The sequence below is a fragment of the Cydia pomonella genome, chromosome 19, assembly GCF_033807575.1.
Source record: "Cydia pomonella isolate Wapato2018A chromosome 19, ilCydPomo1, whole genome shotgun sequence".
In the NCBI taxonomy this organism is placed as follows: Eukaryota; Metazoa; Arthropoda; class Insecta; order Lepidoptera; family Tortricidae; genus Cydia; species Cydia pomonella.
Genome location: NC_084721.1, coordinates 6,892,283 through 6,908,977, shown reverse-complemented (window position 1 = coordinate 6,908,977; position 16,695 = coordinate 6,892,283). Strand labels below are relative to the sequence as shown.

General features: G+C 35.3%; 2 protein-coding genes across 4 annotated transcripts in view; one reads left to right on the top strand and one right to left on the bottom strand.

Moving 5' to 3' along the window:
- LOC133528254 (RNA helicase aquarius) overlaps window positions 1-16,695 on the bottom strand; it is a 111,869-nt gene that overhangs the window by 56,053 nt on the left and 39,121 nt on the right. The window lies entirely within an intron of this gene.
- LOC133528125 (G-protein coupled receptor Mth2-like) lies at window positions 208-10,875 on the top strand. Of its 2 annotated transcripts, none has more exons than XM_061865355.1 (9): window positions 208-387; window positions 1,982-2,352; window positions 3,127-3,303; window positions 3,509-3,624; window positions 3,799-3,877; window positions 4,308-4,468; window positions 4,861-4,999; window positions 5,393-5,482; window positions 5,844-10,875. In XM_061865355.1, exons 2-9 carry the CDS (start codon window positions 2,045-2,047, stop codon window positions 6,049-6,051), a joined length of 1,278 nt encoding a protein of 425 aa, XP_061721339.1. In that variant the 5' UTR covers window positions 208-387; window positions 1,982-2,044; the 3' UTR covers window positions 6,052-10,875. The 2 variants fall into 2 exon arrangements, with proteins under 2 accessions (XP_061721339.1, XP_061721338.1); XM_061865354.1 differs by having other exon boundaries at window positions 208-391.

Here is a 16,695-nt window from a genome sequence, read left to right as displayed (position 1 = left end):
TGCAGGTGTACATAGGCTACGGAGACTGCTTACCATCAGGCAGGCCGTATGCTTGTTTGCCACCGACGTAGTATAAAAAAAAAAAAAAACTTTTTTTTATTGGAAGATATTATGTTATTTATATTTAGAATTACGCGCAAGCTCCTAATTTAATACCTAGCCTACAGGAAATTTGCATACCATAATCGCGATTACATGCCAATCCTGTTGCGTTCAGTCTAGAACTTATAGTGTTCGGCATCGGGCGAGTGTACCGCTCCGCTTCGTAAAAAATACATCGTTAATAAAAAACAAAACACCTTAATTACAAAGGTTTATTTTCATACAATTATTATACAGTTGTACTAAAGTGTACTCAAGTGATTTTAAAAGGAAATATTAAACCACGTAGGTATGTTTTAATGATTTATTTAAAAACTTTGTATTTCACCAAATAACCTAATTGCAGTTCATGACGGTAACAAGTTGTTTGTTTTATCTGTGATTTTCGAGGTTAAAATATTTTAAAATATTGTTATTTTTTAGTAATTTTTAACAAAAAAAAGTTATCGGTGACCTTGATTAAAAGTAAAATTGCGCATTTTTAAAGCAATGTTCAGTTTTAGCTATTGTGCAAATATTGTTACAAAAAATAGTGCGTTTTAGACCTATGTTTGTGATGTTTCCTATCGAGCGAAAGTTGTTTAATCAGGGAATGGAGTTACTCGTACAGTCACGTCTGAAAATATCGATACGAAAAAAGTGCCAAAAATAGTGTATACCAGTACCTTAATATATGGACAATAAAGTCGTGTATACATATTTTTGGCTGACTTTTTTCGTATCGATATTTTCAGACGTGACTGTTCTAGAGAAATGCATTAAGATTGCTGTTCATATTTTTTGGCAACTAGGTCTCATTCATTTATTACGTAAGACGATTTTTGCCAGTTTTTAACCCCATCCCACTCTTATATAAGAAAAATAAGAATAGGGCGACCCCTCCCCTGTATATTACGTAAGAACCTAAATGTATGAGAGTTTTCAGACCCAGAGTGTACCCAATTAGCGTGAGTTGTTAAGAAAAGTTTATCACTGTCAGTTTTGTAACGATATTTAAGTATGAAATCTTTATGGGAACAAATTTTTATACTGGAATATCGTTTATAGTTTATGACATGAACAACAAAACCAAGTTTTATTGTAACTTAATGCTTAATTATCGTTACAAAACTGACATTGATTATTCTTAACAACTAGCGCTAATTAGGTAGACTAACTTTCTATGATCTGAGGTAGACTATTATCTGCCGTATATACGTTTTGTTTCTTTCAGCATTTATTTTTCAATAAAATTATTTTTGGAAAATGTATTTGTACTTACAAAGGTAATGGAGCCCGTCTTAGCTAATTCTGCACCGTGTTTGATAGCATGGAGTGTGGAAGTATTATTAAAACGTCTCAATTTCATAGAAATTTAAAATTTTCGCATCTTTGCGATCCTACGCAAGAACTATGAAAACCCCCTCCCCCCCCTTGTAACAAAAATAACATGTTTGACCCCCTCCCCCCAAAACGTCTTACGTAATGAATGAATGGCGCCTTAGAATCTAAGAAATCACAAAGATTTTTCAAAAACTGCTGGCTGAATCCACGGCACCTTAACAAAACAAAATCTAGAAGAGAAAGTGTACAATTTGTTGTTGCAGTTGTTTACGAAATTCTATGGCAAAAAATTGCCGGTATGAACTTGTATGTCTGGTTTCTTTCTATAAGTAACTGTATATATTGTATTATATATTAAAAAAATAACATTACATCCTTGTACTTTTTTCAATACTTAAAAAGATTCGCTAATATTATTACAGCCGAAAATTGTTACCAGCGTTCGGTGACTATTTTCAGATATTGGGTCCTGATATTCCTGACTGACTGGTGACCACCCGCGTTACATTTCTCTCCCAGACACGAATTCATAACACGGTTTATTTATGCATTACAGATTTCCCTGCCAACGTCAAAAGAAAGTTATAAGCAAAGCAGCTAAAATATTACTCACTTAAAAATGAAGAACCGTATGATTAGAAAAGTATGCTACCTTCTCTTGACGGCCATCAGTGTGACGTTGGGAATGAATAACAGTTCCAGCTACTGCTGCTCCGGGGATGAAGAAATCTGGGTGGACGACGATGGTTACAACCAATGCTTAGACACCAAAACGAATGCCACGACGAAGATAACTCTCGCGTGTTTTGACAACATGACTGCGATATTGACAAACAACTCACACTTCCCAGTGAAGCTGGGGGACGAAGGTAGACTGATAATTATGGAGGATGAGCTAGCTGAATTAACTAGTGTTGAAAAAGGCGAGTAAGTATAGGTAATAAGCATGCAATAGAATTAAGGCATCGTAGGCATCTGCCTGTACTAAGTATTATTGTAATGACATACCAAAACATGGCAAACTTATCATCATCATCATCATATCAGCCTTTTATCGCCCACTGCTGAGCATAGGCCTATTTTGCAGTACGCCACTTATCCCGGTCCTAAGCCAATCTCATCCAGAAATGACCCGCAATCTTCCGAATATAGTCCACTCAACGAACACAAACCAAACTTATAATAGTTATAATGTCCATATTTCACACGTAACATCTAAAAATACGAAATTAAGGTAAATGGCCAAAAATAAACTACGCGTCGTCGTTGTGATCGTGGAGAAAGCAAACAAAGTACCGGTTTTCTGATTCATATTCCCGTACTGAGGGTCACAAGGTATCTAATATGACCTTACTGGTGACATAGATTTTCTAAAAAGTAGTTTATCTTCATCGATTCTTGCGTCAATGGCTCAAACGCATCATACGCAAGAGAAGGTCATAGATTATATTGAGATAAGATATGCCATAATTTTGTTTAATAAGATTAATGCTCAGACATCCATCATTGTCCTTACTTTATTCCAACTTAATTGGATTCCCTTTTACTAGATAACCTTTCACATAAAAAAAAAACTGAAGCAGCCTATTTGAAATTCAATTAGTTGACATAAAGTTATAGTTACAATAAGATTAAAATGATGTGCGCCACCTGAAAGCTTACATTTCTAATTGTAATAACTGTAAACGTTTACTCTTCCAGTTTCTGCCTAGGACAGCAGACGGACAATGGGACCTTGATACCGTCAGTGGTCCTGATCTGCTTAGACGCAGAAGAAGAAGAGGTCGTCAGCCAAGACTTGCTGGGTTACTTCATGGCAGTGTCCAGTGTCTTCCTTGTACTGACTGCTCTAGTCTACTTGGCTCTTCCAGAACTTAGGTACGCAGGAAAACTAGTACCTAAGTAGTTTTTAGATGTATTGTTGATCAGATATAAATACTCAAAAGTTGACTTGGTAATTGAAAATAAAAATATGCGTGATATTGTAAGCTAAGCCAGAAGAAGAAAGGAGAATAGTTAGATATATAAGGAAGGTAAATTGAGTAGCGAAATTTAAATAACGGTATGATTATATGCTTTTCAGAGACCTGCAAGGAAAAAGCATAATTAGCTTATGCATCAGTCTCGCCATTGCAAATATACTTATGTGTATACTTAAGGTGATGACCTACGAGAACATGGCGTGGTGTGCAATCAGAGGTAAATAAAATGTAATAATGCCTAAAAAAATTACATAGTCGGCCAAAAATACACTCTTTAAATTCAGGAATTAATAAGAACAACATAGTATGGCATGTTTTGTATATGATGCTTATATTTTAGGATTGTCAATGAGATGTTAACAATTCATAACTTGAATTTCTTATTTTTCAGGATTTTTTGCATATTACTTCATAATATCAAGTTTTTTCTGGATGAACGCGATAGCTATACAAATTTTACGTAACATCAAGTAAGTTTTCAAAGTACGTTATATCTAAGCTAATAATTATTTGAGTACTGAGAATCTGAACTGAGATCTTAAATATATAAATATATATTACAGGACATTATTACACAAATTGACTAAGTCCCACAGTAAGCTCAATAAGGCTTGTGTTGAGGGTACTTAGACAACGGTATATATAATATATAAATACTTAAATACATAGAAAACACCCATGACTCAGGAACAAATATCCATGCTCATTACACGAATAAATGCCCTTACCAGGATTTGAACCCGGTACCATCAGCTTCGTAGGCAGGGTCACTACCCACTAGGCGAAACCGGTCGTCAAAATATTAAATATATTGTTAGCCAAAAGCCAGATTTCAAAGCCAAATTAAAAGAAACAATGTTCAGTGCAGTAGTCATTATCACTATTTTTTTTTTTTTTAAGGCGTTCAACGATTTGCAGTTACGGCTGGAAGGATTTCTTATGGTACGCCCTATACGGGTGGGGGGTTCCCGCCCTCTTTACAATTATATTACTTATCGTCAACTACACTCCAGGTCGCCATGAGAAACCGGGCATAGGACACACTCATTGTTGGTTTCATGGTATGTTTCAGCTGGTATCAAATTTACAAACTATCTTGATCTTAAAATATGTATCTAAACTGTCAATTGCATTTTTTTGTTGTATCAGTACACTGCCCGAAATCTCTCCTTTGTCATAAGTTTTACTGGTAGAGAATGCCTTATGGCATTTAGTACGTCTTTTATACCCTAACGTTTTTCTTTCATACAATAAGTAAATAAAATTTGTACGAAATATATCCTTCTTGCTTCTCAAGTAACGGGATCTTTTCAATGCTCGACTTGTTTATCGGTCTTTGAACTCTTATGGGGGCAAAACATTCCCACTAACGTTCACTTTAACTTATAGGGGATAAAGATACTTTAAATTACCTATACAGAAATCTAAACAAGTCTGTTATATCTCTTCACAGATCTAAAACGCATATGGATTTACATGTACAGTGTTATGACGATCCTCATAGCGGCGAATGTTGGCATATTTGTGTACGCATCAATCTTTTTGTGGAAGCACACGTTCTCCTCGACACACTTAAAGGCTTTGCGATACAAGTGAGTTTTAAATTGTATATAATATTTTATGCCATGTTTTCCAGTAATGTCACCATACACCGACTCTGGACGCTGCATACGGGGATAAATCGTAGAACAAACCTAAAAACCGACTAAAAACGTAAAATGCGCTGCTTGGTAAACAAAACGTCCACCGCTGTGGTTTTTGATGTTTCGGTCACCACTGTCATCCGTGTTAGAATCGCCGGATAAGGGCAAACATGTTGGTTATAGTTCACGCTTCGACTCTTTAAAGATGGATATATTGTCATCTGTCTAACGCCAACAATATAATGCTCAAAACCACCACACAACCAGCTAGCGCAACTTCAGTCACATGTAAAAAAATTATTAAAGAAAAGCATTACTAAAAAACATTAATTATAATTTCAGGTTCACGATGATGTTACGGCTGTTTGTAATCATGGGTTTACCGTGGATATTCGAGATGGTCACTTCATTGACACCAGTTCACATTGTTGGGTAGGTTCATAGTTTAAGCGTGTGCTCAATTTTGTTCCGCGGAAAAATCTCTTTCTTTACACCGAAACTCAAGAAAAGAACGGACTCCAATCTTGATGGCTCGCAACGCACTTATAACTCCTCTGGTGTTGCGGGTCTCCATGGGCAACATGGGCATGGGCATGGGGTCGTTTGTCTCCTATATCAATAAAAAGAAACTCAAATTTACTTACGGATACTAGATAATTATATCGTATTAGTTATATCGATAAAAATATTTGGAGGTTAGCCTGACATTGACGCTTATGACACATGTTACCTATTTTTAAAACGCCTAAAATATACAATCACGTGTAAGCTATAAAAAAACTTCTCATTTCAGGGTTGTTCTCGACATAATCAACTGTCTTCAAGGGCTAATAATCTTCGTGATACTGGTGGTGTTTAGACGGCGGGTGATCAAGGCACTTCATAAGAGAAAAGCACTGTGTTGTCTGAATGAATGGGCTGAAAAATACTTGGCATTGGCAGACGATGAAGAAAATGATATAGTAACGCACACCATAGTCGTGCCTATGGAGGAAAAATGATATTATACAATATTTATTTGACATGAACATGTTTTAAAAAAACGGCATAGGAACGAATCGGAATGTAGATACACTACTCGTACCACGGATGTATCTCTATCTATCATACTATTCATACTCGATGTTTGTCAAGAATTACGCCGGTTACTTATCTAACAAAACATATGCTGTTTTAGGATTACAAAAGGATTCTACGCAATCCGAGTTTATAATATCGTCTGTCGTCTGTAAGACAGAGTTCGAGATAGAAGAATTTCGAATATAGTTTTAACGGGTGCGGGTGAGTTACTACAGACCGTAGCGAATCATTGGGTTCAAAATGTTGTTTTAACACAATGATAAATATTACCAATGTTAATTGTATCAAAATGTCAATAATAAGTGCGGTACCGACCGTTTGAATGTAATGAAAACATAATGTCGATAACGAAACACAATTGAATATTTAAAACACTAACAAAAAAAACAAATACCTAAGTGAAGATGTTGAATAATCTAGCTGACTGATGGTAGCAACGATAACGACAACACTCAAAAAGCGGCCAAGTGCGAGTCGGACTCGCCCATGAAGGGTTCCGTACCATTTATGACGTATTAAAAAAAATACTTACTAGATCTCGTTCAAATTAATTTTCGGTGGAAGTTTGCATGGTAATGTATATCATATATTTTTTTTAGATTTTTCATTCTGTTATTTTAGAAGTTACAGGGGGGGGGGGGACACACACATTTTTCCACTTTGGAAGTGTCTCTCGTGCAAACTATTGAGTTTAAAAAAAAATTATATTAGAAACCTAAATATCATTTTTGAAGACCTAAGATACGTATGTGTTTGATGAAAAAAAAATATTTATTTTTATGACGTATTAAAAAAAACTACTTACTAGATCTCGTTCAAACCAATTTTCGGTGGAAGTTTGCATGGTAATGTATATCATATATATTTTTTAGATTTTTCATTCTGTTATTTTAGAAGTTACAGGGGGAGGGGGACACACATTTTACCACTTTGGAAGTGTCGCTCGCGCAAACTATTCAGTTTAGAAAAAAATTATATTAGAAACCTAAATACCCCACACGTATGGGTTTTTTGACGACCGGTTTGGCCTAGTGGGTAGTGACCCTGCCTACGAAGCTGATGGTCCCGGGTTCAAATCCTGGTAAGGGCATGTATTTGTATGATGAGCATGGATATTTGTTCCTGAGTCATGGGTGTTTTCTATGTATTTAAGTATTTATAAATATTTATATATTATATATATCGTTGTCTAAGTACCCTCAACACAAGCCTTATTGAGCTTACTGTGGGACTTAGTCAATTTGTTTGTGTTTGTGGGTTTGATGAATTTTTTTTTTAATTTTATGACGTATTAAAAAAAACTACTTACTAGATCTCGTTCAAACCAATTTTCGGTGGAAGTTTGCATGGTAATGTACATCATATATTTTTTTTTAGGTTTATCATTCTCTTATTTTAGAAGTTACAGGGGAGGGGACACACATTTTACCACTTTGGAAGTGTCTCTCGCGCAAACTATTCAGTTTAGAAAAAAATGATATTAGAAACCTCAATATCATTTTTGAAGACTTATCCATAGATACTCCACACGTATGGGTTTGATGAAAAAAGATTTTTTGAGTTTCAGTTCTAAGTATGGGGAACCCCTAAAATTTATTGTTTTTTTTTTCTATTTTTGTGTAAAAATCTTAATGCGGTTCATACAATACAGTTTCGGAAAAAAGTGGCTGTGACATAATCGGACAGACAGAAGGACATGACGAATCTATAAGGGTTCCGTTTTTTGCCATTTGGCTACGGAACCCTAAAAATGTAAAGGAGATTGAAAAATAGAATCATATCCCTTATAAAGAGAAACAGATGTCAATACTAAAGAAAAAATTACCGTACAGTGACCGAGACGGGATATTTAAGTGATAAAATAATTTATTTTGTTCTTTCATGAAGAACTCATAAGTGGTTCAGTAAAAAAGTAGCAGTGAATTATCTACTATATTTTTTTATTTTTTACTACTTAGGTAGCAGTTTATTTTTTTCAGTAATCTGTAGATAAAATACTATATAACCATAATAAAAACATATTGAGAAATATCAGATTGTTTGAGTTTTCTCATTTTTATTGCAATGTACTTCGTAACTTTTTGTACAACACAATTTGTCAATCTTCACCTGCCGTTTTCCGCAATGCCACAATTGAATTTCAATTTTCACAAGTATATGCTTTAAGGAATATCATCTTACGAGTAAATTATACCAATAAACTGGAGTTCATCTTCGGTAGTCAGCAAGTCTCTCCAATCTAACCTCTGACAGAGGTTTTTCTATGGGAGACAAATTTCTGTAAAAATCGTAAAGACACAAAAATGGAACTTCCATATATGATACGAGTATAACTACCTCAAAGTGAAGTCAAATCAAAAAAGTGCAATATCGAACATGAGACAATTTAATAATGTATTAAGTAGCTTATCAGACTTAAAGAAAAAACTATGTTTATGAGAAATACCTCATAAATTCTCTTCTCTCAAAAGACGCTGTTCAAAAAGTCTTAGGAGACATGTAATATAAAAGACGAAAAAGTTAATTCGCCCTTTTATTTTAAATACGATTGTATTTCATTGTATAGAATAGTATGTACAGATTACTACAAAAATGCTCTACTTAAAAATTATTACTAAATAAAATGAAAAATCCACATAATGTGCTGCTATTTTTTTTCTGAACCACTCCGTATCTATGGAACAAACTGCTAGGGATGACATTCGCACTAATGGTTTCAGAGGAGGAGAAAAAGTTGGAAATTGATTCTGAGGTCCTTTCCAGATAATCTTATAATATGTATACATCTTAATGCTATTAGTGCAGCAGATCAAAAGGATACACATGGTATCATGAACGTATTATGCATGAATGTATCGCATTGCATGCAGTGCGATGCAATTTAGCGGCTGGGTGTAGATCAGAAACTTCACAAATTCTAATACCCTTATGCCGAATATATGATGTAAGTAAGATATATATGATAACGAAGCTTCCAAAATTTTACAACATGTATACGTAGCTACTACTACTTATGACTTTTTTTAGTTCCGGAGTTCAGTATTTAGAGGATCGTGCAACCAGCATATTTTTTAAATTTTTTAGATAAGTACTTAAGCGGTCGGTTGTTTTATGCGATAAACGCATGCGTTAACGGAATGTCTGAAAAATGACTATAGCCCGAGCCCTCTCGCGCATGAGAGGAGGCCTGTGCCCAGCAGTGGGACGTATATACATAGACTGAATTATTATTATTTGTATGTCTCTTACAAATTCTCGGGACCATGGGGTCCCAGGCAATTGGAAGGCGTGCGTGGGGCCGAAGCGAACACGTAGAGCCCCTTTTAATTAGACAATTTACTCTAAAAGTAGTGTGACACCAACCGACGATTGTCCCTGTTTGCACTATAGTACTGCTGCCAAGGACAAGCCCCGGTTAGTGTAGGACTATTGTAAGAAAAAGGTACAATGAGAAACCGGGCTATTGAGTTGAGTAGCTAGTGGACTGGTAACCAAGACTATGGAGGAGACTATGGCACCTGCCCTGATCATATGTTAATAAACACGAAAAAAACGGACAGGTGGTGACTCGCCAACTCACAACATGGGTCCCCGAAAACGGCCGCTCGCACAGAGCGACAAGGGGACAACATTATTATTATAGATTATCTGATGTAAAATGTCATTTTTCCCACATTCCGTTGTTCGCATACGTTCAACGCTGCGTTTATCGCATAAAACAACCTCGCGCTTTAATGATTAGTACCCGTACCATGAGTCACTGACAATGTCAAAACTGACATATATGCTATCGAGAACGTAGTTTACTTTCTATACATCTCGGTCGCACTTATAATTGAGTACGAGCGAGATGCATAGAAAGTAAGTTACGTTCTCGATAGCGTTTATGTCAGTGCCGAACTGGTGGTACCCACATAGTTCAATAGACGATAGCAATGGTTATTGTTAGGTCAAAAGATAAATATCTCTATGCATTGAGTTGAGTAAGTACAAGTTATGAATTAATTCAAATTTAGCAAAATTTTATTTGCTTGCTTCGTTAAATCACGAATTAAAACATACTAGCTAACTTTAGGGTATTTTATTTTTTTATGTTTGATAAAGATTATCGATGCAAAATATTAGAATGTTTATGTTCGGGCGTAATATTTTGCAAGCTCTTTTTCTTATAAAATGGCTGTCCAAGGTTTTTAGTCTACCTAAAGCAAAAACTATACATTCTTTAAACCGTAACAATATTCCTTTAACCGAAGATTATACATAGTTTAGGTCTAAGTTAAGTTTAAGATCTAGTCTAATTCGAGCTTAAAGCAGTAACAGAATATGAATTTACATGACCAAGTACGTATTTTTTATGTAATTTTACTAATTGTTGTTGCATTACATTGCAGTCTTAAAAAAATATTTACATGTGCTTTTATATAGTAGAATTGTTGTTGCATGGTTACTAGAATTAATGTATGTTTGAAATTCTTTACCCACTTGTTTTTTTGTAGCTTTTGTTGTAAATTCTGTAGGTATTGTATTACTTTACAAAATAGAGGGCAAAATAGTAAATTACCTATTCGCACATGTATCCTACAACGTTTCACAGAACTTTAAATTTTCGTCATAATTACGTAATGTGCTAATTATCGCACTGGTGCGGTAAAGTAGCGATTATCTTAAAAAGCATGATTAAAAAAAAAAACAATTTATTATGTTTCTTTTTGAGTTTAACAAATAAAAATATTTTTCTATTAAAACGTTATTTTCCTCATAACCGATTATACCTACTGCTAAGCGAAGATTTATCTCACGAAAACCCACGAGTTTAAGCTGCTTTTGCTTCTTGTTCGCGGCTATGACCTTCAAATTGAGGACAACGGCCCGACACTAAAGGCAGAGCCTTTGTAAAAAACAAAAAACTCCGCCACAGCGACGTTAAAGGTTTCCTTTTTGGGTTATAACGAAAGAAATAAATCTTCCCAACCAGACGAGTGGATTAAGGTCTTTATCGCATTATTCACATTTCGTGCAAAATGTGACCACAATTAGAATAGAAAGCACCTAATCTCGTGCCCAGAATTAAGACAGTTTATCGATAACAAAACGTTATTTATCAATAAAAAATAATGTATCAAATATAAGCCTAAACCGAAAGTGAACTATTCTAGTTATAATTTACTAATAAATTATAAACACACTGAATCGATCGGTTCCGGTTCAACAGTAGTGGGCAATACTTTATGGCGGGCCAGAAAGTCTAAGACCTTTTGGAGGAGGGCCAGCATTGCAGCAAAATTTCATTTGGAATGCAAGGATCGGCGCGGACCGGATAGCATCCTATCGCGGGCCGGAGCTGGCCTGCGGGCCGTACTATGCCCACCACTGCACTAAAACGTTGATGTTGCTAGTCATGACTTTAGCTGTAAATTGAATGAAACGCTATATCTCGGACTTTTACCGGTCAAAATCATTAAAGAAGGCTAGTGTCGCCATCTACCAGAAGAATTGTGTATTTTTACGGAAAACTCGATAGCTAGATTCACAGACGCTGACTCAGCCGTGCAGTCAGTTGTCTCGTCCGTTCACTTATTCTATTGCTCTGCTAGCGTATGTTAGTGTCGCATCTATCAATCAGTAGATGGCGTTGGTTTGAAAAATAGGTGAGGTACATTTGAAAGATACGTTTCGCAGGCCTTATGGATTGGGTTCAGGCAGGAATTTTTGAGAATCGTAGCGCTTATTTAGATCGTAATTCCATGGAAAAACATATGAATCTTTAGGCTCCCTAGTAACTTCATCGATGCTAAACCTGATCAACTTTCACCCAATAGAAAAATCACGCCTCTTTTTACTTAAGAACTATTAACATGAAAATTGCTTCTAAAAATGCGTAATTTTATTATTTTATCTTTGTTCGAAGTCATCGATTACTTTTTTTGTTAAGTAAATTCATAATAAATAGCAATGATATCAGAATTATCAGAAATCTCGAGCATGCACTGCGCCGTCCAGTGCTCCGCGAGCTGCATTCGGAAAAGGACCCGAACTCACGGTGCTTTAAAATGCACTACCTAAACAGGAAATTACAATACTGAGTTTTCCCAATGCGGTGGATGCAGCATACAAAACTGAGGTTGCCGGGCAACCGACATAACATTGTATGCATGCGGTGTTACTGCGTTCAAACTGTTATGTAATTGCATAACTTTTATACTCGGTAAACTTTTGAGAGGATATAATATAAAAAAAAGGAAAGAGGAAATATTTGTATAGTTGAATACGTATGAACTAGTACTAAGTTTAAAATCTTGTAACAGTATCACGACAATTAAAATATTGATTGATTGTTTGAGGAAGAGCTAACCGTAGAGACATTACTATTCATTTTAGGATTCTAAAAGAGACTACTAGAAATGCTATATTGAGTGGCCTAAGAATCGTACCTTCAGAGAGACGCATGCGGCTCACGTGCCCACCCTTACATACTTACTTGTAGAAATCAAGATACTATTTTAAAAACGGGCAGTTTCCGTAGATTTAGGAGATTATTGTTCATTTAAGTCGTGGTATGTTGCAATGTAAATACATAGTACCAAAGGATTGTTGCGAATCTTTACTTCATCGTTATGTTATGAGTCAAAAACCCTAATACGAGTACGTTACAGCGATTTACAGAGGAAACATGAAATTACAAATTAGTCATGGGAAAATGACGTATAGTGCGAGGGACACGTGCGAAATATTACACATGCGGAGATAACGCCCTAGTCATGTTGTTCTTTACCATTAACCGCTAATGTTTATTAAATAAAAACCTATTTAATATACGATAGTTTTTTTTTAAACATGTACTCTAAGTGTCATGTGATTGACAAAGAAAATTTTGTATCCACAGTAAATTTACTGCCATCTTTCGACACACGATTAAAACTTTTAGAACACCATTTGACTTTGATCCTTATTCTTTTATTTTCTTTTTTTATTTCCCTAGGTGTTAAATTTGTTAAATATCAAAAAGTGGCGCCATCTTACCGGGCATAATCTAAAGGTTGTCGCAAAGGCATCGCTCGAAACGATTCCACCATACCTTTGGCCTTTGATTTATTCGATGGCGCCTCTTTGATATTTAACAAATTTAACACATCAGTGAAAGAATAAGGATCAAAGTCACATGGTGTTCTAAAAGTTTTAATTTTGTGTCGAAAGATGACAGTAAATTCACTGTGGAATTCTTTGTAGCCACAAAGTTTTCTTTGACAATCACCTCTATTGCAAATTATCTTTGCTTGTACCCATATACAATGTGTCTAATAGCTATAGCAGATGTTTGGAATAAGTGAGGCGCTCAGTCCAATAGGACCAACTAATTATTCAATTTTGTATACCAAATTTATGTCCAGCGTGATTTACGTAAACATCTATTCTAATAAAAATATTACGTTTAGGAGGAATTCTCCTAAATGTAATTAAAATATCGGGAGTTATAGCTTACTTCTCAATTGTGTCACTAATTTATACAAATCATACATAACCATAAGGTATAAATGACTTTTACCATTAAAATACTGAAGATTCTAATTTTATTTTTTGTTTATGCTAAAAAATAATCAATTTGATTCATTTAATAGCCGTTTAAAATATTTTTACAGAATTTTCAATCGTGGCTGAATGCCGGACAGGTTTGTGCTGTGCCTTCGATGTCTAACCTGTCAAAAAATGTCAATGTGGTGGACGAATGTTTGAAATGTCACCGTATCTAAGAATTATTTTGCTTAAAATTTAGATTTTTATTTGCAATTGTGACGAAAAATATTGTGTGTAACTACGGGGGTAAGAATATTGTGAACGCGAATGCACGTCTTTAATGCACTCCAGTCGGCGGCTGTCGTGCATCTAAAGACCTCGTTTGCAAAATTTCGTCACACAATGTACTATGAACTGTAGAATAAAGTCGAGCTGTAGATTCATAATTTAACTGCACCACATTAACTCATTGAAACCACTTGAAACCAAAATTAAATTTAATTGTAGCTATTTTTACAACTTGGTACGTTTACCAACATTTACTCACGGTACGATTAATCAATTCTATCAATCTGACGAGAATCGTGACGATCAGTGTTTTCGAATATGCCAGTCAAGTCAACACACGGAGGAATTGGTCGTTACTATCGATGCGCGATCGAAGGAAGCAATACGTGCGGCGCCTGCGCCAAGAATGAGACAAAAATCAAATCGCTGGTTTATAAAATACATACAATGTCGATTCATCGTTACGATATTCATGATAGCATAGCACGCGTTTTTGTTGCGATCTCCGATATCGTCTTCGATTAAGTAAATCGTTGACGAGATTGACATACACTATCGATCGGTCGTTTCGATCGGTTTGAACCGATGGATTGTAAAGATGAATCGTACCGTGAGTGAACCCCCTTAAGGCGCTTTTACACTTGGTGGTTAGTTTGTTATAATTACGAGTACTAGCGAGCAGCCCCGCCTCCTGACGTGTAAACAAATTATTCACCTAAACCTTCCTCAAGAACCACTGTATTGATAGGTGAAAACCGCATGAAAATCCGTTTAGTAGTTTATCGCGACCATACAGACATACAGACCGCGGCGCGGGATTTTGTTTTATAAGATGTAGTGATATGTATTTAATTATTCTGGCATTTATCTCATAAACATATGAACGGGAGAATCAATAAAATGAAAGTAATTTTAATTCATAAAATATACCAGTACCCCTAGTGTAAATAAATTCGATTTCGAAACGAGACGAAACGTTTGCGTTTAGTCTCATTTTGTATTGGATTTAGAAAGAGCGCGCCAAGCGGGACGTTTTGGAAACTCAAAATCCTATACAAAATGAGACTTAACGCAAACGCGTTCGTCACGTTATGATGTCGATCAAATTTACACTAGGGGTACTGAACGCGCGCTCACAAATTTCCGTTTTAGTCTTTGCAATGCCGAATACTATAGTACTTAGTGCCTACCTTCGAAATGGATTAAATCATATAGGTACAGTCAAGGTATTAAATATCGATACGGAAAAAGTGACAAAAATATGTACACACTACCTTAATAAATAGGCAATAAGGTCGTGTATACATCTTTTTGGCACTTTGTCCGTATCGATATTTAATACCTTGACTGTACATATATTACATGCAAAAGGAAGATGTTTATTGTAGTCGGTTATTTTTTAAAGTCATTATTTAAAAAAATAATAATTGTTTAAGTATGAACCGGGTTGAAAGTGATACGTTTCTGCTCTAAGGTGTTTTATTTCCCAAAACTTTTTTTTTATTTTATGATACGTTGTACAATTTCCATATACTGATATTTAACTCCCAATGCCATAATAAAGGTCCTTTTGCCTACTTAAAATGATAATTTAAATTTACCTACCCTCAAAAATACTATAAAAGTAGGTATACATACTTGGAAATGGCAAAATAAACCTTAATTTACCTTAATTTCTTCGTAATCTCGCACTTTTTGTGGTCAAGCATGATTTTATAAACAGTTTATATAGTTAAATCTGTTATATATATCAATAACTATTTAGAATATATATTTATTGACCGAGCGTTAACGAAGGTCTCCATTTCAGCTTGCGCAAAAATACTCTCATGGTCTCAATTTTCAACCGATTCTCGTGAAATTTTGTGAGCAGTTTCGTTTATTTAATAAATTCAGTTTGTGGTCACTTTTAAAGTCCCGGATAGACGTGCGAGTAAGTTCGCGAACTTACAGCTCGACGACCTTTTTCGCTCGTGTGTGAGCCTAAGTACGCGTACTTTACAAGCGAAAAAAGTCGTCGAGCCATAAGTTCGCGAACTTACTCGCCCGTCTATCAGCCACTTAAAAATAGCCGAGCCTTACAATTATTGAGTTTTATTAAGCTATGATCTACAGCTCACAGAACCACTAGTTATTCATATTTTAATGAAATCAACCGTCGTAAAGCTTGTAGGTTATTATACTTCAAATGCTAACAAAATCTGTCATAATAATACCTGTTTTTATTATTTTCATCACACTTGTTTGAAAAAGATCTTATTTCATGCAGGTGTACTGATGGATAAAGGCCTATTTTGTTCCCGCGGGAGTTATGGATTGTGAAAAAAGCTATAACTCCCTAGGGAGTTTTTTTATTATTATGTCACTTGTTCTTACTTTTAAAATACTGACGTTTATAATTTAATATTCTTGTTTATGTTTAAAATTATTTAATTTAATTAATTTAACAGCCGTTTAAAATATGTTTACATAATTTTCAATCGTGGCTGAATGCCGAATAGGTCTCTGCCTTCGATGCCTGTCAAAAAGTTACAAAAAGGCGTACGAATGTTTCGATATGTAATTAAGAATTATTTCGCTTAAAATTTACTTTTTTCTTCTAGACCGCGAGCCAGGAACAATTTCCATGACCAATCGCCTCCCGGCTGAAAACTCGTGTAGTGGTTAACGGCTAGGTATGATGAATCCTCGTGGACGTCAGCTGCCGCTCCGTTGGTGGGTTGAGGAATGGCAGGATATTGCAAACTCGGGTCTTTAATTTCCTC

Bases quoted from the DNA above. Each gene is read 5' to 3' on its own strand.
- LOC133528125 (XM_061865355.1), top strand. From the start codon at position 2,045: ATGAAGAACCGTATGATTAGAAAAGTATGCTACCTTCTCTTGACGGCC. The intron at 3,878-4,307 runs GTAAGTTTTCAA...TTTTTTTTTAAG, and splicing joins CAAATTTTACGTAACATCAA to GCGTTCAACGATTTGCAGTT. The intron at 5,000-5,392 runs GTGAGTTTTAAA...TTATAATTTCAG, and splicing joins TTAAAGGCTTTGCGATACAA to GTTCACGATGATGTTACGGC.